The following is a 26039-nucleotide window of genomic DNA, read 5'->3' as shown; positions in this document are numbered from 1 at the left end:
CAGAAAGACAGAAACATATAGCAATATGAAGGAAAAATCTTGTCTATCTTTCAACATTTGCCAAAAAATATGATAGATTTCAGTACTGAAGCTGGTGTGCAACTTGTCTTTTTACTACTAAGAAAGGACTCACTCAATGAGTTAAAAGTCAATTCAGATGGGTGGAGGAAAGTTATTTTAGGACAAGTTGTTTTTAGATACTCCTTGAACTTCAAAAGTTAACTAGTTATAAATAACCAATAATAATACAATTGTGAATTATTCCTGACTATTCATTAAAATAATTTTTCTAAAGCATTCTCTTAGCTAATTTTTTACTATTTTATCAAATTAGTAAAACCTTATTTTTAAAATGCTACAATTCTGAATTTTTACTCATTCAGAAAACCTTTTCTCATTTGTCTTAATTAGTGTGATTTTCTCCTGCATTTTATTTATAACAGCTAATCAATATAGAAGAAGCAACGTCTTTCAGCTTTTACCTGCTGAAACTAATAAACTTGTATTTCAACACTAGCAAATATCAAGTGGTCACCCTTAAATTTCATAACCTTTTAAATCTGACCTTTCAAAGTTCTTATCATTCCTGTTAAATTAAGGGTAGAATGACCTTAATCAATCAAAATTCTACAGAAAATAAGAATTTTATTGAAGTTCTGCAAACATAAATCAGAGCTTCGATTCAGTTGTAAAGTGTGTGTGTGTGTGTGTGTGTGTGTGTGTGTGTCCTCAATTTACTTCCTTACAGCAGATCAGAGCAGAAGAAATTTGGGTTATGAATCTTCTCTACCTGAAGCAGAAATTCCTTTCAAGATAAAAACAACCTAATGTCACATGAATTTTAGTTGACCACAAACATGGTTTCAACTACAAATGACATGAACATCGAGGTGTTTATAATGGGATTTTCTACTTGTTTCAGAAAACCTGAAAGAACAATTTAACAGGGAAGACCTGTTTAGTTTAGTCCACCAGATTTTGTTTAAACCCAAATCTTTTGCAAAGAAAGCAAAAACCCCACTAATAATGGCTTTTTATAATACACAGGAAGAACATCATAACAAACAGTTGAATGTTGTATCTAAATTTTATACCAACTTTAAATCATAAGTTTCAAATTAGTTATTCATCAATCATTACTAGTAAAGCTATGAACATTTACAGCAATGGGAATACTAAAACTGTATGCCTTTTGTTCAGCCGAGGAGGAGTCTTGTTAGGAAAACAGTATTGAAAGAACTTTTGGCAATATAGATTTTTTTAAATGCAGAAAAGGAAATGGTACTATTTATTTTGGGGGGTGTGGTTAGTGTCTTACATATCCTTCCCTCTTTCCTTGAAGTGCCTACAGGTCCCTTGTAGTAAATATTCCATAGATACTGTAAAAAATTAAAAGCTCTTTGGTATCAAAGGTGTTGATCACAAGTCAATATGCATCACCTGAAGTTTAAAGATAATTCAACCACATGGAAAAAGCGAGGGAAATAATGTCCACTATTTGCACTACTTCTTAGTTGTAAATCTGAAGGATAATATATTCTATATAGTCTTAACTAACATATTAACTTTACAATTAGAAAAATGATAACTGCAAATAGTCAATAAAACCCAGAAACTCAGATATTGAAAAGGATGTATATGGTATCCTCTCAAATCAGCCAATAATAACAAAACTGTAAAGAACTAACATTGATATGTAGTTTATAAGGCACTTCCAAATATAGTATTTGATTTCATTTTCACAAAAATCCAGATGAAATATGTAGTTGTTGCCCTTTGACAGAGCAAAAATAAAAAAGTGAAAGAAGTGTAATGTAAGGACTATAAAATATATATTCTTCCCACCGTATCTTATTGCTTCATGTATAAAACTAATGTAGCTTAAAGGAAATATGTTTCTTAATGAGATGATGGCTTAGAAACATTTTGGGATAAGATTATTGTGGTAAAAATGGCAAATAACTAAGTAAGAGAAAAATCCGGTGGCTAATGCATATGAAAAATCTGATAACTAATAAACTAGTTATTGTGGATTATATCAAGAAACACTAATGTGGTCTGAGGTGAAGGATCAGTAAGGTGGGAAACAACTTTTACATCATTTACTCAATGTTTCTTGAAGTTACTATCACTTCTTATCAAGACATTTCTTATGGCAAGGAGAGAAAGAAAAAGAAAAAGGAAAAATCCACTTTATAAAGGACCCAATATTACATTCCCACATTGTCTAGATCATTGGCATTTAAAAATGCAATGATACTAGTACCTTCCTCCCGCTGTCTCCAGTATTTTAAAGAGGTTTTTCTTATCTGTCTAAAGTGTCTTTCTCGCCCTAGCTGGTTTGGCTCAGTGGGTAGAGCATCGGCCTGTGGACTGAAGGGTCCCGGGTTCGATTCCAGTCAAGGGCACATGCCTGGGTTGCGGGCTCCATCCCTAGTAAGGGGCGTGCAGGAGGCAGCTGATCAATGATTCCCTCTCATCATTGATGTTTCTATATCTCTCTCCCTCTTACTTCCTCTATGAAATCAATAAAAATATATTTTTAAAAAATAAATAAAGTGTCTTTCTCCAGTATGGCATTCTTGATCTAGAACAGTCATTTCTATTATGTAGGAAATTATGACTTATAGTTTGATTCAGAATACATACATGTTTACTAACTTAAAAAATATTTACTAAATACCTACTATGTTCTCAGTATTTAGACCTATTTGAAATATTGTGGGAGATTCAGAGATGAATAAGATACGGACTTAAAGTCTAGAACAGGGGTTGACAAACTTTTTCTGTAAAGAGCCAGGTAGTCAATATTTTAAGCTGTGTGGGCCATGCAGTCTCCGTTGCAAATACTCAACCCTGCCATGGTAGAATGGAAGCAGCTGCAGACAATACATAAATGAATGGGTGTAGTTGTGTTCTAAAAAAACTTTACTTATAAAAACTGGTGACTGGTTAGATATGGCCCATGGGCCATAGTTTGTTGACCCTTGGTTTAGAACCATTGCTAGAATTTTCCCAAATAACTAGAACATACTCAACCTAGCTGTTCAGGCTTTTATTATTTCTTGCAAGAACTGTTATAAAAGTTCCCCTCTCTCGTCTGTGTTGCCAGCTCCCTAAATACTCCCCTAAATACTCCACTCGATACAGCTGCCAGAGTGATCTTATGTTTTAACACTATGTCACTGCTATTCTTTAAACTCTTCAATGGCTTAGCACTACTCACAGGAAAAAAGTGCATACTTCTTAGCACAGTATAAAAGGCTCTTTGTGCTCCATCCCCTGCTTTAGTCTCCTCACAATATCTCTCACTACCACCCTTTCCCTGCTTTTCATGCTGAAGTAATACTGAATTACCCTAGCATATCATGCTATTCTGTGTCTCTGTTACTTTGCGTATGTTGTTCCTTCTACCTAAATGACCTACCCCACTAATAGACACAGAAGTTTCTCTGTGAAAGTTCTCACCCCATGAACTGACCACATCTGACTCCTTTCTCTTCCTCACCTTCCATGTACTTTCTATGTGGAGGACAGACTGTAAGCTGCTCAAAGGTAGATGATTTACTTCTTTGCAGTTGTAGTATTAACTCCTAGCACAGTGTCTGGCATACAATAGGTGCTGAATAAATCTGTTTTGAACCAAAGTAAACCAAAGGTACCATAAATGATACACTTATTTCAGGAAGGACAATAACACATCATTCTTGAAAGAAAGAATCAGAAAAGATTTGAAGAAAATTGTGGCATATGAACCAGGTATTGAAAAGATAAATAAAAAGAGATGGTAAAGACTCTCAGTGAAGAAAAAAAAAAAGCAGAGAAGTGGAAAAATAAATTAATGTCTGATGATCAGTGAGCATTTCAATTTGACTAAAGTGTGCAGAGAATAACTGGGAACACATCCGGAAAGGCTAGCCTAGAAGAAGGTCTAGAGGACCTTAAAGACAAGGCTAAGAAGTCTGTACTTTGTTCTGTAGACAAAGGTGCCTCACTGATAGTTTCTGAAGGGTAGAATGATATGAAGTAGGAAGATTAATCAAATAGAAGGTGGACAGTGACAATGAGAACTGAAAGATACTGCCAAGGTAGAACTGACAAAATTTGGCAAATGAGTTAATGTGGGATACAGTAGAGTGACAGGAATCAAAGATAACTGTGAAGTTTCAAGCCTGAGAAATTGAGTTATCAGCAAAATAGGAGCAAAAAGGAAAGCAATAAAATAAAAAAAAAGACAGTGGCAGATCAATGATTCTCTCTCATCATTGATGTTTCTCTCTCTCCCTCTCCCTTCCTCTCTGAAATCAATAAAAGTATATTTAAAATAAACAAAACATCCAGGTAGAATTATTTAATTATAAATTGAAAGTGGGAGATATACTTTCAAGAGATAAGACATAAACCTGGGAGTCACTTATCTACAGGTGATAACTTTATCAAAATAAAAGTATCCTTGTATATATTTCTACCAGAGTACAATACCTTTTTGTACTAATTTGCAAACATGTCCATTCCCCTGACTTTGAATTCCTTGAGGAGAGAGGCCATGCTTTATTATCTTCATGTCTCCAGTTTAATACCTCAAAAATAGCAATTATGCAGTATATTTGCTGAAAGAAGCAGCCCTCATAATTCTAAAATGTAGAAAATCTAACTTCATATGACATGATACAAATCAACACAGCACAAAGATTAAAAATATTGTTCAAAATCTTCATCTGCACATGTATCAGATGGAGACAACCGAAGGGAGATGAGTCAGTGGTTAATATGGGGCAGATACTACCATTATTTTTCCAGCTACTCTGAAGATTTAGCAGTGGACAGTTAATTACTATTCCTTTTATCATGAATTTTCTCTACCAAAAGTCAGCATCACCCCTAGCCCTTGGTATGCTTGAAAGGAAAGAGAAAGAACCCTGGCACGGTATTTACAGGGCTGCAGACTCCTAATCTATTAGTTGACTGACCTTTATGTGTCTGTTCATAGCAGTGGATTGTGCCGCTCGCACCAGACCCTCCAATTCAGCACCGCTGAAATTCTTGGTCTCTGTGGCCAGTTCTTTAATATCTACGTCTGCAGAGAGTAACTGATGCCCTCTCATCCTTGCTGTGTGGATGTGAAGGATTTGTAGTCGACCTTTTTCATCTGGTAAACCTGATAAAATTAAAAATAAGGCAGATATTATTTTATTCCTAATGCTTTCTTATAGGTACTCAAGCATGAAAACATCTGCTTCTCATGATATACAGCTTCTCTAACAAACATTAAACCATTGAGTTACATGACTTTGCTCCTGCTAATGAACTCTAAATATATTTTCCCGCTCCCATGCCATCAGTGACAGGTCTACTTACCTATTTCCATTTTAACTTCCAGTCTTCCAGGTCGAAGGAGAGCTTCATCTATCAGATCTGGTCTGTTGGTCATTCCTGAACATAGATGTTAAAACATACAAATTATCACAGTTCAAAAGTAAGATAAAATGTCCCTTTAGTATATGTAAGATTTGTAATTTACCTCAGAAGCTAAGAGGACATTTTATAAGTCAAACAGAAAACCAAATTATTCTCAAATAAAAATATCACTTGTTCTTGACATGTTCTAATGAAAATACCTGGAGACTTTGCTTTCGTTATAAATTTAGTTATTTCACTACTGTACAAGCCAATGGAATATAAATACAATAAAAACTTCAAATATTTAAAAAGGAAAAATTAAGATTCAAAAAGGGCAAGTAACCTGTCAAAGTGAGAGAAGGGCCATACGAACATGTTTGACCCAAAGTCCCTTCCCTTTTTGTAGGCCAATGGTTTTCAACCTTCATAAACAACAGACTTCTCCCCCCCCCCCCAAAAGTCACCTTAAGAAGAACCTCAGTACCTAAAACAGTTAAAAGACTGTTTTGATAGAGATGCATGAAGTTATGATAGAGATGCATGATCTGAAGCTCATTCCCTGGGCCTCACAGACCTTGAAGCCCCTCTGAGGACCCCTGGGGGCCTACAAGACCCACTTTGAAAACCACTGCATTACATTGTGCTGCCTTTTAAATGGGTGAGTTATATGCTTAAACCATGAGTCACTAAAACCCACCTTACATTTGTCCTGTTAAGGCTCAACATTAAAATAGTCAAATTCTTCAATAACACTTGATTCTAATTTGGAAACATTGGCAAAGTAGTATAATTACAATCTATACAGAACTTAATTCCGAACACATGTGTCTAATGTTTTTGAAATCACAGCATTTTTTTTTTTTCACAGCACTTTTTTTTTAAGCAAACATACCAATGACTAAGATGTTGTTCAGCTGTTCTACCCCATCAATTTTGGACAGCAATTGGTTGACGACAGTGTCATGGACTCCTGTGCTACCAGCCATGCTCCCTCTCTGCTTGCAGATGGCATCAATTTCATCAAAGATGATGATGTGCAAACCACTGTTAGCACCAAGCTAGTAAGATAAGAAATTATATTATAGAACAAATAATTCAAATAATATGAATATATTAAACAAACTAATCCAAAAGGCAAAGCAAAACTTTCCATAGATGGACTTCGCTCCATATTGACTAATAAATACAGCAAGTCTAATCATGGTTGTAACCTTACAAAGGTGTTAGAACTACATTCTCAGAAGTCTGCAAACTGCAACGATATTCTAGAACCTCTTATTTAATAGCCATAAAACAAACATACACATTATATACTGATGCAAGTGAATAGTCCATCATATAACTGTTCACTTACACTCATTTCTTATCTCACTATTTAAATGAATTCTTATACTTATCAGGTGCATTCTTAAGTCAGTGAATGACAATTCCCTCCCATTTCCCCTGACTTTTGGTGAAGGAATTGTCCCAGAAACAGTAGGTTTAATGCTCATTTGCTTGTCACCTTATATTGCTAAGTGGTAACTACCCAGAGGTCCACTGGGAATTGGGGGAACAAGGGAAGGAAATGAACATGATTCACATTCAGTCATGCCACATGAAAACAGATTATTTTCTCCTAACAGTAAAGTGAGAACAGAGACACAATTTATAAAAAGAATAGTCAAGGGGATGCTGTTTCTTCTGCATAGTGATTTCTGTTTTAGTTTATTGGATATAGTCATTGTTAAAATAGTTTATATATTTTAAAACTTTAATAGATGCAAAAACTTATAAATGCTAATAATTGGTTAGATTAAGTTAAGTGGACCTTCTCACAATTTATATTTAAGTAACTAAAGGGAGAAGTATGCTTTAGAAATTTTCTTTTTTAAAAAACAAAAACATTAGGGATTAATAAAATGAAACAGGTGAGAATGAACAAAACCTCAATATGACAACATATGGATAATATTAAGATGGGCATAACGAGATTAAGGATTAGATATGGTTGATATTCATTAAAACTCTGGCAAGTATATAATTTAAAAAATAGGTTTAAAGCTTAAAAATGTTTTTATTGATTTTTTTTTAAAGAGAGAGAGAGAGAAAGAGAAGGATAGAGATAGAAACATTGATGGGAGAGAAACATCATCGATTGGTTGACAACTGCATTCTCTCTACTGGGAATCGAGCCTGCAACCTGGGCATGTGCCTTGACTGAAACTCAAACCAGTGACCTCCTGGTTCATGGGTGAATGCTCAACCACTGAGCCACACCAGCCAGGCAAAAAATGACCTGAAGGAAATTAGACTGGGTCTAAGTTGTTTTAAAAGATGAAAACCAAATAAAACACTGTTTGAGACTTGGAGAAACCAAGATGGCGGCATAGGTTAACGCCGGAGTTTGCTGCCTCGAACAACCACTTCAAAAATACAACTAAAAGACGGAACGGACATCACCCAGAACCACAGGAAGGCTGGCTGAGTGGAAATCCTACAACTAGAAGGAAAGAGAAATCCATACCGAGATTCAGAGGAGGCGCAGTGCTGAAGTGAAATACTAAGGTGCGGAGTGCATGTGGAGCGGGCCGGCGGCGGAGGGCGCGGTTGTTGTTTTCAATCGGGAGGGAGTTTCAGACTCTGAGCTCCAGATCCGGGCGAGTCTCTAGAGACCCAGACTCAAACGGGAGAAGCAGACTGTCTGGCTTTGGTCGGAACTCGAATGCAGCTTTCTCTCCTGGGACTCTGAGAGGCAGAGCCCCTGGGGACGGAACTGAGAGCAGCCATAACTGCTCGCTCCGCCCGCCCTGTAGATCCCCTGGGACCCGCCCCGCCCAAGCCCTGCACAGAGGCATTTGCCGGATAGCCTTAGGCAAACGCTAGACTAGCACCGCCCTAGAGATCCAGCACAGAAGCTCTCCCACTGCAGACACAGCTGACTCTCATAGCCAGTTAGCCTGGAGGTCAATTCACCCCCAGTATTGCCGACAACAATCAAGGCTTAACTACAACAAGACTGCGCACAAAGACCACAAGGGGGTGCACCAAGAAAGCATAAAAAATGCAGAGACAAAGAAACATGACAGAAATGGAGAATATAGAGCTAAAAAACGCACTTTTAAGGTCTTTCAGTAATTTTCTAGAAACTGCCGATAAACTTGATGAGATCCTCAAGAAATCTAATGAGACCCTCGATGTTGTGATAAAGAACCAACTAGAAATTAAGCATACACTGACTGAAATAAAGAATATTATACAGACACCCAACAGCAGACCAGAGGAGCACAAGAATCAAGTCAAAGATTTGAAATGCGAAGAAGCAAAAAACACCCAACCGGAAAAGCAAAATGAAAAAAGAATCCGAAAATACGAAGATAGTGTAAGGAGCCTCTGGGACAGTTTCAAGCGTACCAACATCAGAATTATAGGGGTGCCAGAAGATGAGAGACAGCAAGATATTGAAAACCTATTTGAAGAAATAATGGCAGAAAACTTCCCCCACCTGGTGAAAGAAATGGACCTACAGGTCCAAGAAGTGCAGAGAACCCCAAACAAAAGGAATCCAAAGAGGACCACACCAAGACACATCATAATTAAAATGCCAAGAGCAAAAGACAAAGAGAGAATCTTAAAAGCAGCAAGAGAAAGAGACTCAATTACTACAAGGGAATACCCATACGACTGTCAGCTGATTTCTCAACAGAAACTTTGCAGGCCAGAAGGGAATGGCAAGAAATATTCAAAGTGATGAATACCAAGAACCTACAACCAAGATTACTTTATCCAGCAAAGCTATCATTCAGAATTGAAGGTCAGATAAAGAGCTTCACAGATAAGGAAAAGCTAAAGGAGTTCATCACCACTAAACCAGTATTATACGAAATGCTGAATGGTATCCTTTAAGAAGAGGAAGAAGAAGAAAAAGGTAAAGATACAAATTATGAACAACAAACATGCATCTATCAACAAGTGAATCTAAGAATCAAGTGAATAAATAATCTGATGTACAGAATGAACTGGTTATTATAATAGAATCAGGGACATAGAAAGGGAATGGACTGACTATTCTTGGGGGGGAAAGGGGAGTGGGAGATGCGGGAAGAGACTGGACAAAAATCATGCACCTATGGATGAGGACAGTGGGTGGGGAGTGAGGGCGGAGGGTGGGGCGGGAACTGGGAGGAGGGGAGTTATGGGGGGAAAAAAAGAGGAACAAATGTAATAAAGGAAATTAGACTGGGTCTAAGTTGTTTTAAGAAATGAAAACCAAATAAAACACTGTTTGATCCAGCAATTCCACCCGTTGGCTTCTAGCAGCTCTGCTCATAAGTGCCCTAAACTGGAAACAACCTAAATGCCCTTTAGTTGGTGAATGGATAAACAAACTGTAGTATATCCACATACAATGGAATACTTCTCAACAATAAAAAGGGATGGTTGATTCATGCTACAACTTGGATGAGTCTCAAAGGAAATATGCCAAGTGAAAGAAGCAAGTCTCAAAAGGTTACATACTATGATACTATTTATATAACATTCTTGAAAAGACAAAACTATAGGGATGGAGAACAGATCAATAGTTACCAGGAGCTGGTAACACAGGGAGAGTGACCATGAAGGGACAACCTGAGGGAATTATTTTGGGGTGATGTAAATGTTCTGTTATCTAGATTTTAGTGGTGGTTACATAAAACTATACATATGCTAAAATTCATAAAACTGTATACCAGAAGAAAGTCGATACTACTTCAGAATTATAAATAGAAACACATTACTCACAAATTGTTCTCCTTCCACAAATGTTTTAAAAACTAAATTCAAATCTGAAAAAATTAATTTCTTAATATCATATTTATTGAACAGATGTCTGATGATAAATGATAGCTTGCTGTTTAAAAAAATTAAACACCAAAAACTATTCATCTTTCCATCTGTAGATAGGACTGAGAAGGAGGAATTGGAACTACAATCTTAGCTTTGCCAAACACTTCTATATAGTAGGGTATTAATTCTTGCTGTCTTTGATACAAAACAAGGACATTCCCGTTTATGACTGAAAAACTGTGATTCTACATTATTTTTATAAGACATTTTTATTCAAGGTTGTCTGCTAATAGAGCAGGAAACAAACAGCTGCTATCATGTATGAATTTTGCTGTCAATGTGCCTTATGTTGCCACTGGAATCATGACTTCCTTCTCAGGCCAACCTCAAATATCAAATCTGTGGAAGGGAAGCCAGAGACAATAAGAACACTGTGTTTGATTAAATGATCACAGAAGCAATCTGTCCTAAACATAATTCAGTACAATTCTGACCTTTTCAGAACCTTACTAATCTTGTGACCTGTCATCAGGTCCCTTCCCCCAACCTAGTCAGTATAATAACATCAATTTTTACAGGTGTGTTACTTAAATAAAGCCAAATTCTTATTGCAATAAATTAGGAGTCAGGTAAGGAAGATGTCAAAATCAATGTTCACAGATTAATGTAGCTGAATCATCAATAACCCTTTACCAAAGAGTTTAAATTTCCACAATGCAATCCTCTTCAACTTGCTGGCTTTTAGCTCTGTTCTTACCATCTGAAAATATTCCCCCATAGAAACAGAGCTGCTGCTATTGAGCTCCTGGCAACAGCTTCGAAAACCACAGTTCTATATTTAACTAGTTTGACCTATATGCAAGTGCTCATCTCCGTCAGCCTGGACTGGCCAGAATCACAGAGGTGATGCTTTTCTTTATTATGTAACCCACATATACCGTCCATGGGTTCATTAGCTGAGTGTACCAAGCCATTTTTGGATGTAAGACTTGAGAAAGTTATAACTGAAAAGGCTGGCTATGAAATTCTCTTCTTAGAAATTGTCTGCCAACTCAGCTTTATCATTGATTGTGTCATATTTAAACTGTCTGCAAGTTTATTTATAAAGATTGATATCTCATGACTTTTTTTCTTAGAAGTCTTCCACAGACCAAAAAGGGAAATATATTTTAAAAAATAAAGTAACACTCATTCTATCTGGCAATTACCATATGGGTCCACTGGATCTTCTTATAAATCTAAGCTGTATTATGCTATTTCAACATTCTAGAAATCATGTCATCATTACTAATCAATTACCAGCTATGCTAAAAAAAATGATTAAGATAATAAAATGGCCGAAACCGGTTTGGCTCAGTGGATAGAGCGTCGGCCTGCGGACTGAAAGGTCCCAGGTTCGATTCCGGTCAAGGGCATGTACCTGGGTTGCGGGCACATCCCCAGTAGGAGATGTGCGGGAGGCAGCTGATCGATGTTTCTATCTCTCTATCTCTCTCCCTTCCTCTCTGTAAAAAAAATCAATAAAATATATTTAAAAAAAAGATAATAAAATGAAAGAAAGATGAAATTGCTTAGAAATATGCAATAGTGAAATAAATATCGCTATGACATCATCCTTCGGGTTTCTTAGTGTTGTCCAAAGTATTGTATCATCTTTCAAGACGGTATAAGGCAGCAATTGCCAACCTTTTGGACCCATGGACCACAAGTGGTCTGCGGACTACGGGTTGACGACTGCTAGTATAAGAGAAATCTAGACATAGCATTCACTATTTTTGTTGCCTGATTTTAGTTTTAATGGAACACAGTTGAGAACGCAGATGTTTTAAAATTCTCTGGCCATAATGGCAAAAAAGAAAAAGAAAATTTATAGAGAAAGATATTTCATAATTATATGAATCCGAAAGTTAATACAAAGAGACAGAAGCACTTGAGACTCTAATGAAGATGGTGAAATTGATCATTAAAGTAAAATCTCAGACTATGTGCTTTCAGATGATGATATTCTACATAAATTTTCTCAAACTCAAGAATGAGTAAATATATTTGTAAGGACAAAAAGAAAATATGACATTTTCATCCAGTTATTTATTGAACAAAAAGTTTTCAGTATGCTGTATTTTGTGACAAGAAACTAGGCCATCTCATTTTTCTAAAAGAACACATGACAGTATTCCTCCACCTTTTATTTCATCTGTGCATAAAAATTTCCTTGATATGGTTTCTAAGTAGACAAATTTGAAGGTAGGCATTATAGAGAGAAGACCAGAAGAAATAGATGATATTGGATTGACCATTATAAAAGGTATATACAATCTTAAAAAAAAAATGTTTTGCAAGTATGGAGCATCAGATGGCCATCCTCTCTTCAACTAAATTATGAGCCAAAGAGTAAAAAAAAATAAAAAAATCTTCAAGTATTGTGTCTTGATGATGCCAGTGCAAGAGAACCAGAAGTCATATAAGCCAGAATCTATTAGAGATGTATTTGAAATTTATAAGCAGTATACACAAGTTCATGTATAACAACTGATGGACAGTGAGTTATATTCAGAAGCTCCTGCCCATTTTGGATACATATGTCTTCAAAATCAGGAAAACATGGAATAAAAATTTGGTTTGTTATATTTATGTTCTTATTAAATATTTTAATAGTCTTTGCCTTCTCTTTAATTTTACATTTGTGAATTATTTATAAAATAACTTAAAATAACTTTTAGAATAACTTATTTATAAAATAACTTAAAATAACTTTTAGAAAAAGTAGTTATTTCAAACCAGATAATAAATGGTTATGACAATTTTTCTTGGTATACGGAGTGTTGAAAAGATATTTGAAGCAGAAAATATTGTTAGTACTAGGGATGAACTTAAAAACTGAATTTGTTCTGGGACTGTCTGAAGAGTTGAGATCAGTGACTGAACTTGCACCATCCACCAGGACCCATGCCTGCTAGAACCAATGGGGCTGAAATGACTGGAGATCTGAACATGAACAAGAATTTAATGAAAACCTCCTGTGTAAAGCAAAAATAATTAAGTGCTCAACAAGGACACTTGAAGCATTAAAGGGTTGTTATAAAGAAAATATTTAAAACTGATTTTTATCAACAACAAAACCAAGAATAAGTAGGAAATAACAGGGCATGTTAGATTTAGTAAAGTTTACTGAATTAAAAAAATTCAATATTATGCCTTTGAGGATTATTCATACTGATCTATGTATATTATTCATTTAAATATTTATACGATATTCCATTTCCTGCTGAGGAAAAAATCAAGACGTTTCTACTTTTTCTCCCATTACAAATAGTGCCGCAATTAACATCTTAATACATGTTATTTTGTGTACATGTTCAAGAATGTTTCTCTAGGATAGCTGTCTTGAGATAGAACCCATAGGTCATGTACAGCATTTTCATTTTTATAAGATTTTGTCAAATTAACCTGCAAAATATTACTCACTTGGTATATTCTTCTAATTTTACTATGACTAGTAATGTATATATATTTTCAAATACACTTTGACTAAAGTTTTATGTTAATTAACATTACTATCTTCTTCTCTAATGATACAAGGATTTTACATGATTTATTCCAATTCCCATATATTTTATTCCATATTTTAGTTCTTAAAAAACATATTGATCATTATTATTATTGTTTTATATAGTGAATGCTTCTTAAATTTACCTCTTTTAAACTTTTTTATTATGAAGTATGGCATAGAGGGAAAGTTCACAAAATGTGAACGTATGTCTCAATGAACTGTCACAAAATGAACTTCACATAGCCATAACAAGAAAAAGCCTTCCACCACCATCTCGCATAGGCAAACACAATCTGATTTTTATGGTAATTATTTCTCAGTTTCCTTTATACTTTTACCACCTAAGCATGCACCATTAAATACTATACTTTGAGCTTTATATAAATGGAATCATCCAGTAAGTATTTTTTCTTGTCTGGTTTCTTTTGTTCAACATTTACTTGTGAAATTCAAAACTGTGTATAGCCACAGTCTATTTTTATTACTATGTAGTACTTCATTGTATACATATATGACAATTTATCCATTTACTAGCTATAAAAATTCTAAGTTGACAGTTTATTCTCTGTTTCTTAAAAACGGTATTGAACTGATTTCTTGTTTCCATTATTTTTGTTGAGAAGTAATTGCCAAGTAATTGTTGGTATTTGAAGGTAATCTTTCTTTATTCTCTGCTTTTAAGATTTCTCTCTCTCTCTCTCTTTTAAGAAGTTTAATAATGATTAACTATAGGTGTCAACTTCTTTAGTATTTCCCTTGCTTGAGGTTCATATCACTTGTGGAATCTATGGATGAACGCTCATTAGTTTAAGAAAGTTCTAAACCATTTTCTCTTCAAATATTGCTTTTGCCCCATTGTCTTTTCCTTCCTGAAACTTTAAAGACATTGTTATGTTATTTTCTATCTTTCTTCATTTCTTTCATCCTTTGTCTCTGGTTATTTTTGTCTAATATCTTTCAGTTCACTAATTCTCTCTTTAGACGTGTCTAATCTATGTAAACCCATCTACTTGGGTTACTTTCAGTTACTGATTTCTCATTCCCAGCATTCCCATTTGACTTTTAGTTCCCAGTGCTCTGCCAAAATTCTCAATTTTGTTTCTCTTTGAATGTGTTAAGAATCGTTTTTAAAAGTCTGTATCTGAGAATTCCAATATCCAGAGGCTCAATTTCTATCATCTTTTGTTGTCTCTGTGTGTCTGATTCCTTTTGATTATACACCATACATTTCATGTGTAAATGACAGAAATAATTTGAGGCCTTCCTCCAGGAAGTATCTACAATTCTGCCAGATACCTGGGGGCACTAGTGATTTAGGAACCCTCAGTCTAATTTTAGAGAATGTCACGATTAAAAGCTGATCTACAGCCTCTTTGAGAATGTTCTTCTATTTCTAGTTAACCCTTAATTCTATGGTATAGCCCTTCAGGGTCCCAACTCAAAATGAGGCATGTTCATCAGGTGTTCCCTCTTTGTGGGCCATAGCTGCTAATCTCTGCCCATTACTCTCACTAGCCTAGCAAATTCCAGCACTGACTAATATCTCTAGAAAAAGTGACCTTTTCCCTCTGAGCCTCCATATACCAGGGCCTTATTATTATTATTTTTTTAAAAAAAACCAGGGCCTTTTTATCTGGGCCATTGTTCTTTGATGCCTTCAAGCAAAATATAATTAAATCTTTTGTTGAGCTTTTCTGATAGTCTTCAGTGCCAGGCATGATTCAAATTACCTAATCTGTCACTACCAGAAGTAGAAATGCCAGATTTTATCCACATTTTCACCAATTTCATTACTCATCATTATTTCTTGCATCCACTGCTTCCTTCTGGATTCAATTTCCTTAATTCTAAAGTACATCATCCTTCATGTTCCTCCAGCAAGCTTCTGTGATTAGTTAATTCTATTAGTCTTTGCTTGAAAAATATATTTATTTCCCTTTTTTTCCTGAATGAGAATTAAGCTGTATATAAAATTGTAAGTTGACAATTATTTTCACTTAGCTCTGTGAAGATACTGTTCCACTATTTTCTGATCTGTTGCTGTCATTGAAAAGTTTGTTGTCAACATAATGGATCTCCCTTTGTATGTCACTGTCATTTCTTTTTTGTTTATATTAAGATGCTTCTCTTTTTTTCTTTGACATTCTCCAGTTTCACTACAATGGGTCTAAAAATAACCTATTTTTTATTTATCCTATTTGGGCTCATGGTGCTATGTAAATCTGAGTATTTATGTGTTTTATCAAATCTAGAAAATTCTCAGTGATTCTATCTTTGAATGCTTCTATACTACTTCATTTGGACTTTTCACTCTAACTTTGTTATCTCAACTTCTCTTTCATATTTTCCCTTTATCTCTCTGCGCTATATTCTGGATGATTTCTTTGGATCTATTCTCCTGTTTGTCACTTCTTTTTCAGCTGAAACTACTGGCTTATGTTTAACCTGGTTGCTGAGCTTTAAATTTTGATGATAACATTTTCCATTTATTGAAACTATTTTAGCTTCCCCTATGAGAAGCTTGTGTGGCCTGGGCTGTTGGAGCATTCCTTGGGGTCTGCTCATATCTAACAACCCTATGGTATCATTAGCCAAGGATTCATTTTAAAATTATTTTCTCAGCTTGGGGACCCCAGACCACAGATGGAATGGTTTCTGTTGTTGTTGTTGCTGTTTTGCTTTTAAATCCTAAGCATGAGTCAAGGATCCACAGTTTAGAATGGCCATTAGAGATTCCTTGGCTCCTACTTCAGAACCTAGGTTGTTAAATGTTTTGGATATTTCTCTGTGCTGGTAGACAGATATCTTTAAGTCCATTCTTTTCATTGAGGACACAACCTCTTTGAAGGTTCCAGTTCCTAGTCCATACCTTAAGTGGGTTCAAGGACTCATTTTCTACCCTCAGTGGGTGCTAACACCTAAACTCATACGTTACCAAAACCAAACCTTCAGCTCATATCTTTATCATTCAAATTTTCAGAGTTTTCTTTACATTTCTGAAGATTTCATTTTCTTTCCTGAGAGCACAATTATGCATTTAAAATGATTTTTTATATTTTACCCCGCATATGAAGGTGTTTGTAGAAGGAAGGTTTCAAGTTGCCTAGTCTACTATATTGCCAGAAACAAAATCCCATGGCATTATTTTTAAACACTCTGTCAATGAAACAAATATAATATTAGTGGATTAGTTTGGGTTTTCCAGTGTAACAGAACCAAGATCCACCCTATTAGTCACCTGAAAATATACAGATATATATGTAGATCTCTATATCTAGATAGAGATCTAGATCTCTGTTTATCAATCCAGCTAGCTAGCTAGCTATAGAGAGATTAATTATAAGGAATTATAATACAATTATGGTGGCTGACAAGTCCCAAGATCTAAAGATCTTTCTGTTCTATTCAGGCCTTCAACTGATTGGGTGGAACCCACCCATATTAGAGAGGGCAATTGCTTTACTCAGTCTACTGATTCAAATGATAATCTCATCCAGAAATATCCCCACAAACACACTCAGAATAATGTTTAACCAAATGTCTCCACAATCAGAGGCCTAGACAAATTGACACATAAAATTAACCACCACATAGACTCTGGTTTTATTTTTAATTAATTTTATTATTTTTCTAAGACTCAAATCAAGCTTGGGACCTAACAACTCATACCTGTCACTCTACAATTGAGTAGACTCATTGGTAAGTAAAGCTAGCTTTCTGCACATGGATCTAACATACACATAATTCTACAAGTCCCTTTATAGATTTAATTCCTCCCTTTCCAAAGGATCAGTTCAAGTCTCTGGAAGTAATGTGGAATAAAAGTGTCACCTGAAAATATATTCATGATTTGTTTTTGTAAAACTTTTGGCTTATACAATCATCTATCTTTGTATTATGAACATGTGGGTAATGACAAATCCCCCATAATCCTGGTTGAGTGACATAACTTGGTATTAAATAAATTTTACCCTCAAGTTTTTAAAAATATAGATTGTTCTAACAAGTTTTCCACCATAATGCTGAATTTCATTCATCCTATAAATGATAAACTTTTACAGAAATATACTTATATTAACATTACCCTCCTTTGCTCCTCTTCAGCATCAGCAAAGAGTTTACGAATGTTAGCTTCTGATTCTCCCACATATTTGTTAAGAATTTCTGGTCCATTGACCACTTTGGGCTCTCTTGCATTCAACATCTTGCCAATCTGTCGAGCCAAGAGAGTCTTACCACAACCTGGGGGCCCATATAACAGGATGCCTTTAACATGTTTGCAACCTAAGAAGGAAAAGAAAACAATCTTACGTCAACTAACTAAAATCCAAGTAAGACATCCAAAGGAAAATTTTCTTTCTTCTTCATATGCACGTAATAAAAAGTACAGTGATTCCATTAACATACATTAATAGCCAGGTGTCATGAACAGAACAAGAATGAACAAGTGAAGCTCTTTTTTTTTCAAATTCAGAACCAATTCCTACACCAGTACCAATATTTGCGGGGGAAGCTGCCAATTAAAGGTCTTTGGAAAAGTATATTTGAACTATCATTTAGGACAAATACTTTTAACTCTATCTCTTTAAACTAAATACCTAATTAGGAACTATTACTTATTTTTCATTATGCTTTTAAAAAAATATTTTTATTGATTTCAGAGAGGAAGGGAGAGGGAGAGAGAGAGAGAAACATCAATGATCGGCTGCCTCCTGTATGCCCCCTGCTGGGGATCGAGCCTGCAACCCAGGAATGTGCCCTTGACTAGAATCAAACCCGGGACCCTTCAGTTCACAAGCCAACACTCTATCCATTGAGCCAAACCGGCTAGGGCTATTTTTCATTATTCTTTACTTTAAAGTCGGGATGGGGGGGGGGGGGGGGGAGGCGGGGTGGAATCTGGTGTGTTGCTGTTTGGTGTTTTTTTTTGTTTGTTTTTGTTTGGTAAATTTAACCTAACACAAATCTCTATGATACAGTATTCTATGGAAACTCCGTCTTAGTCACAGAAATTACAGGTTTACCTGTCAATACAAGCATTTGCAGAAAGGGCAAACATGTGAGAGTTGGATGGTATAGAGCAGTGGTTCTCAACCTTCCTAATGCCACGACCCTTTAATACAGTTCCTCATGTTGTGGTGACCCCAAATTTCGTTGTTACGAATTGAACATAATTAAAGCATAGTGATTAATCACAAAAACAATATGTAATTATATATGTGTTTTCCGATGGTCTTAGGCGACCCCTGGGAAAGGGTCATTCGACCCCCAAAGGGGTTGCGACCCACAGGTTGAGAACCGCTGGTATAGAGCAATCCATAGAATCCAGATGGATATTACAGACTTTGTGGATAAAGTAAAATATTCTCATCCATAGGTGCAAACGAAAATAAGAGAAAGAGGAGGCATCAAGGATGTGACCTTAAGGTATGCAACCTTCACATGTATGAAATGAGGATAACCTCAGGTCACCAAGAAGATAGCAAGAGGAGGGCAGAGAAAATCGTAACTTTGTTTTTGGCTATAAGGCATTTTGAGATGCAGGCAGTATTGTCCATTAAAAATGTAGGCTGAAAACTCAGAAAATATGGCAGAACTACTGGTTCAATATTTTTGAATGTCTCCTCTGGGCACGTGAAAAGGCACAAGAAATGGTAGGCTAGTAACGTGACAGCAGGGCCATGTGCTGCAGATAGAGAGGGTGAAGACTGGGAAAAGAACACTGCATTTGAAAATCAGGAAGTTCATGCTGATCTGGCCAAACAGCCTTAGATCGGGTCAGACCATTTTAGGATGGGTATGAGAAAGAAGCTGAGAAGCATAAGCAGGAACAAACAGCACTTTCAGGAACTCCGGCAAAAGAGAGGGCAGATTTAGGGAGACAGAGTGCAAGGGAACCTCCTCTTCTGGGACAAGTTAAGTAAACTGGAGAAGAAAGAAGTAAATAAGCTGAGGTATGCCTGTGCGGTTCTGTTTACTATGTGAAGTAGGGGCTTAGATCATCTGCAAAATGAGGGATGAGAAGATGATATTGGGAAACAATGGTAAAGGTTTGGAAAGAATTGGGGAATTGGGAAGATGTGTAGGGAAATGTGCTTGAGCAGACAGATGCCATTAGGCAAGTGAATTCAGCATATGAAATTCAGGTCACTGAGGGATTCTCCTCTTTACTGTAATTACTAGTATATAAGCAACTCACACTTTTAGGTAAGGTATAGATTCTTATTCAACTCTACAAATATGTCATCAAAGCTGGTATAAGAATCTCGACCTTTTTGTTTTAACCATCGCATTACCTTTTTTCTTTTTTAAATATATTTTTATTGATTTCAGAGAGGAAGTGAGAGAGAGAGATAGAAACATCAGTGATGAGAGAGAATCATGGATCGCTGCTTCCCGCACACCCCCTACTGGGGATCAAGCCCGAAATCTGGGCATGTGCCCTTGACTGGAATTGAACCTGGGACCCTTCAGTCCCCAGGCAGGCGCTTTATTCACTGAGCCAAACCAGCCAGGGCATAAATACTTCTATTGATTTCAGAGAAGAAGGGAGAGAGAGAGATAGAAACATCATGATGAGAGAGAATAATTGATTGACTGCTTATTTCCTTTTTTCAAAATGGAATCTTAAAGTTTAGTAACATGAGATAAATAACAATATTCAGTTAATTTAATTTGAAATCAACATATTTATAGCTCAATTCTGTTATCTAATTATCTCATTCAAAGTGTGAGGTCAAAACTATCACATGATTTGTAAGCAACATTTTTCCTCCATTTTCCACAAAGTTTGGGGCTTTCACTTTCATTTCTAAGTCATTTCCATCTTTTCTTCTTCCACAACAGCTTACATAAGTAAGAACCATTGTGGGCTAATAGTATAATCAAATATAGTTACAATGTGTTACTTCTTTAATTGCCTGTGTTCAATTACTTAACTGCTTGTTTTACTAACTACTCCTGTTAATCATCTTCTTAAAAATAATAACTAATTTTACTTGAATGAGGCACAAACATATTAACAATTCTTGGTTATAACAACATAAAGGAAGGTGGTAGTGAAAAGCATTATCCAAAATGGTCAAAAATAGATTTAAGTTTTGGAATTTAAGTTGCTAATTACATTTGAATATAGGAATAAATGAAATCCTGGAATATCATATTATTTCATTCACCCAACAAATGCTACATTTGGTGGTGGGAAGATGATTGCTTCTATTTTCTCAGTGAAATAACGATTCCAAGTGACTGGATGCTGGTGAAGATGGAAGAAGGGAAGAGGTAGTGTCAAAAGTTTGAGGAGAAGGAGAGAAACTAGATATCTCAAAGAGTAGGAGATTAAACTGACTAGACTAGAGAAATACAGAAGAAATACCAGAAACTACTGCTTCCAAGACATACTAACGGCCCACCTGAGATTTGGTTCCTAAATTTAAAATGAGATCAGACACCATGGTTTTGTGTTTTTTTTTTTTTTTTAAAATATATATTTTATTGATTTTTTACAGAGAGGAAGGGAGAGGGATAGAGAGCCAGAAACATCAACGAGAGAGAAACATTGATCAGCTGCCTCCTGCACACTCCCCACTGGGGATGTGCCTGCAACCAAGGTACATGCCCTTGACCGGAATCGAACCCGGGACCCTTGAGTCCGCAGACCGACGCTCTATCCACTGAGCCAAACCGGTTCTGGCGGTTTTGTGTTTTTCTTAAGCCATATTTAATAGTCTGGGTACTGGGTAGGCAGTAGCTGAGACACCTTGGGGCTTTGACACACATAGAAGACGAAGGGTAAGGCCAGTAAGGGTGTGTGCAAGGAAGATATATACGTGATAGACCATGGAATCTAAGCTGGGTAAAGAGGGAAGAGAGGACAAAACGGTTGGGAAGTGACAGAGCAAATTAACTGGAGGATCCCATGGGATCAAAGTTGCTGGACTTGGCATGGGAAGAATGCTAGAAGTAAGCAAGGATCAAATGGAAGGTGGCTAGAGAGCAGGATGCTTAAAACTGAGATTCCAGAAGTGGTTATTGGTAATGGCAGAGTCTTGGGTCTGACCAAACAGTGGGTAGCTGAGAAGGAGTGAAAGAAATGAGGAAGTCAAAAATGTGTAAAGATAGATTGCTGAACAAATTATCAACAAGGACACTAAAGTCACCCAACATACAAATAAATCATACAGGGAAGATTACAGTTAGGAAAAGCAAGTGAGCCAATTTCTTTATCTGGCTCCCTTGTTCATTCCTCGCTAGTAGCAGGGCTACTCTTGTTCTCTTTCATTTTGTTCTCCAAATGGTACTGACAGTGAAAAGTATTAATGTTTATTACTACATCATTAAGTAATATCTATTACTAAAGGCACAAATAATATAAAATGCTAAAGAAATAAGCATAGCAAATGGTAATGCCATTGTTTACTAAAGATTTAAGTTAATGAGACACTGGAACCTCACGATAAGACTACATTCTGTAAAGAACTTAATATAAGGCTTGTATCTCATTCTAGACTCCTTGTCACAAATTATGTTTAATGATTCCATGGGATATGAACCACAAAGCTGCATTTTAACTATGCTTTACAATAGATACCTGTCAAAAGGAAGAAAGTATGATTTGTGGTCAGGTGCCAAATAAGGGAGGATTGACTGGATTAAATGTATTAAGAAATAAATCAAGTGAAAAACTCCAGAGAACATTAAAAATTACTAATAGCCCAACTTTTCTGACCAATGATTCTCAAACTTGGATATCAAAAACTAGCAAAAGAACTTAAAACAAAATAAAAAACCTAGGGAGACATGCTGTCATTAAGTTGCTCAGTTTTTATTTTGCAAAGTAAAGATTTCTTAAACAAACAAATCAAACCTGACATCTATCACCACCATTTCATATAAAATGTATTTAATACTAAAAGGTAGAAGGACATAATCTCAAAATAAAGGACATTCTTTTGTATTAAATAAACTTGGTTTTATGTACATTGTTAATAGTAAAGGCTTTTTAAGTCAGCTTGCCTGGATTCAAATCCTGGTTCTTCTATTTACGAGCTAGGAGTAACAACAGCAACAATCCCAAAAGGTTATTACAAGGATTAAACATACAGTACTTAGCATTCTTCCTGGCACCTAGTAAGAGCTCATAAATATTGGCTATTAAATAATATCAGCTTATATTTATTATCCTGCTGTAAAGGAGTGATGCCAGACTCCCAACTGGCATGGGAGAATTAGAACTATTAAGTGATTGTAAAACTTGAAAAAAACAATTTTGCTTACAAAATTTTTTTCTGAGAGTGACTACTATGGCCATTTAATATTTTAATTCTATTGTCACTTAAATATTGCAAACTATAGTACCCATTCCATTGATGAACATCTAGCTCCAAATTAAATGAGCAGGAAAAGATATGGATCACATCATTTTCACAAAGACTTCACTAGTGTTTGGTAAGCCGGGAATTCTCCATGGTTACCCTCTTTCCTCTGGGTAGATTACTATCTGTCTCAATCCTGCCTGCTTCTCTTGTGCTGTAGGCAGTCAATTCATAATTATTTCTCAAGCTTTCCAAGCTCATTTATGGTCAATATGTAGCTCATTCATAAAAGCCAGGTTATCATGATTATCAGTTCTACATGTACACATCCTTCTATCATCTTCCCCTTGCCTGTCTTATAATATGTATGTTTCTTTTCCAAAGTTCTCCTTATTTCCTCCATTGCAACCATTCTCAGAGTCCCCAACTGCCAGATATTAGAAAGCTGCCACTCCCCTTTCTTAGGGAGCACACACCCTGCTCTGTTGGCACTCACCAGGGATGACTTGGTTCTACCGGGATGAACTGGGGCTATTTCTGGGTATGTCATCCAAAAGGGTATTTGCAATGCTAGATTACCACAGCCCATCCTTTGCCTCTTACTTTGAGATAGATTAGTATAAGATGCCTCCTTATCTCACTTCTAGCTACCACTCTCTCACCTGAATCAGCAGTTCTCCCAACAATGTACAAAATGTGTACTACTGTTTTGAGCCTCAGGTGTTGATATCCAGGGGTTATAATCATACAAATTTTGGTGAGGAAAACTTCAAGAGGTTGTAAGGTGTGTGCTACAAATAGCTTGAAATGATTTCTGATCTAAAAAGTCTAAATGGAATAAGGCCTTACCTAATATAATAAGACTTACCCAGCCCCTCTGATGAAAATGATACATGAAAATATTTGTTATCTAATACACTACTTGTAAACTCTTTTCTTAAAATAGCTCCATGAAAAATACACAGCCTTACTTCTGTACTAAAATGAATAAACAGTAATCTTTACTATTTGCAATCTTTCAAACACTATCCAAAAAGTGATGTTTGTATCTTAGAAAGCAGTGAAATTTTCTTTGCTTGAGACTTTATCAGAGGCCAGCTGCAATGATGAAAAACTGTCAGTCAACTTTTATTTATCCAAAAGTGGAATAATGAGAGCAAATGCTAATTTTACACAATAGAGAGCAGAATAATAAGTCAGAAGTTGATCTCAAATTAGCATCAGGATAAGGAGTGTTTAGTTCATTTTTGTAGGCAGCATGATCTATGAAGAGAGAGAAAAGTATGAAGTGGGTTTTGAACGATAACTGATGTTTAAAAATTTTTTAAAATATATTTTTATTGATTTCAGAGAGGAAGGGGGAGAGAGAGAACATGAATGATGAATCATTGATCGGCTGCCTCCTGCACACCCCCTACTGGGAATCGAGCCCACAACCCAGGCATGTGCCCTTGACCGGAATTGAACCCGGATCTTTCAGTCCGCAGGCCAACGCTCTATCCACTGAGCCAAACCAGCTAGGGCCGTGGTCGGCAAACTGCGGCTCACCAGCCACATGTGGCTCTTTGACCCCTTGAGTGTGGCTCTTCCACAAAATACCACGTGCAGGCGCGCACATACAGTGCGATTGAAACTTCGTGGCCCATGCGCAGAAGTCGGTATTTTGTGGAAGAGCCGGTATTTTGTGGAAGAGCCACACTCAAGGGGCCAAAGAGCCGCATGTGGCTCGAGAGCTGCGGTTTGCCAAGCCGCAGTTTGCCGACCACTGAGCTAGGGCAATGATAACTGATGTTTAAAGGGAAATCCCAAATAGCTTCCAGTTCAAATGCAGAGATTCACTATGTTTGCCAAAGAGCGACGCTAGTGGCAAGTCAGGACATATTCACAAGTCTTGCAAGCTTCTCTCTGCAGTTATGCAAACCAGATTTGAATGCTTCTTTTTTAAGTAGTGCATGCACTTGAAGAAAATACCATCACAAATTAATATTAATATTTGATCTTTCATTTTAAAGTTTGCCTAATTCTAATTTCTCCTATGATTTAGTTCTATTCAACTTATCATTTTGGTACTATGATATGATTATTTAAGAAACAATTTAGAATTTTCCAGCCAAGCAATGAAGACTTGGAGCATAACTTCCATCAACTCATGTTTGTTTGTTTCAAAGACAGTCAATCATCATCTAAAACAGGTTATTATCTACATTTGCATAGCTGTGCACTTATCGAATCTTTAGGGAAAGGAAACACTTAAGACTAAAAACACAACTTCTGACCTCATTTGAGCAGTCAGATCTTTGATAAGCCTGACTAGGTATCATTTTGTCTAGTAGAGACTTGCTGTTGCCCCACCAACTGTAAATTACCAAGAGTGCTTTGAGTTCCGTTACAATAAAGTGAGAAGGGCCTATGCCTGGAGCTCCAAGCAGCTGTGCAAGATGTCTACCACCTGATTGGTCTATACCCAAATTAGTCAACTGAGATTTAATATAGATCTTCTCATTAGATAGTCTAGAACTAAAGATGGGGTATGTGTAGCAACTCTCCAAACTAATCTTTGCTGACACCCCCACCCTTTTACACTCCCTCCTAGGGTGTGGCCTGGTATTTTGTGAATTCTTGATGACAAAGATCATGCTTCTATTAGCAGGTCTTGCCTTGCTGCCACCTGGCAGCATGTATCTTCATTGGTTTCAGAATTTTACAGCTTTTCCTTTCTTCTTTTTTTTCGTCCATCCCTTAGGTTTAAGCTCATTTTTTTTATATATATATTTTATTGATTTTTTACAGAGAGGAAGGGAGAGAGAGAGAGAGTTAGAAACATCGATGAGAGAGAAACATCGATCAACTGCCTCCTGCACACCCCCTACTGGGGATGTGCCTGCAACCAAGGTACATGCCCTTGACCGGAATCGAACCTGGGACCCTTCAGTCCACAGGCCGATGCTCTATCCACTGAGCCAAACCGG

At 36.3% G+C, this 26039-nt stretch overlaps 1 protein-coding gene across 2 annotated transcripts in view; it reads right to left on the bottom strand.

Annotated features, from left to right (window-relative positions):
• The window catches only part of NSF (N-ethylmaleimide sensitive factor, vesicle fusing ATPase), a 114012-nt gene that overhangs the window by 49653 nt on the left and 38320 nt on the right, over nucleotides 1–26039 (bottom strand). For both annotated transcript variants that reach the window (XM_006092209.3, XM_014458721.2), the window contains exons 9-12: nucleotides 17841–18040; nucleotides 6293–6458; nucleotides 5359–5433; nucleotides 4971–5158 (exon numbers count right to left, since the gene is read on the bottom strand). In XM_006092209.3, the coding sequence (XP_006092271.1) occupies nucleotides 4971–5158; nucleotides 5359–5433; nucleotides 6293–6458; nucleotides 17841–18040 (629 nt within the window). The remainder of the gene's footprint in view (nucleotides 1–4970; nucleotides 5159–5358; nucleotides 5434–6292; nucleotides 6459–17840; nucleotides 18041–26039) is intronic.

This window comes from Myotis lucifugus, unplaced genomic scaffold (genome assembly GCF_000147115.1).
Source record: "Myotis lucifugus unplaced genomic scaffold, Myoluc2.0 scaffold_99, whole genome shotgun sequence".
NCBI lineage: Eukaryota > Metazoa > Chordata > Mammalia > Chiroptera > Vespertilionidae > Myotis > Myotis lucifugus.
Note: the sequence above shows the minus strand (reverse complement) of the source record. Positions and strands in the feature narration are given on the sequence as shown.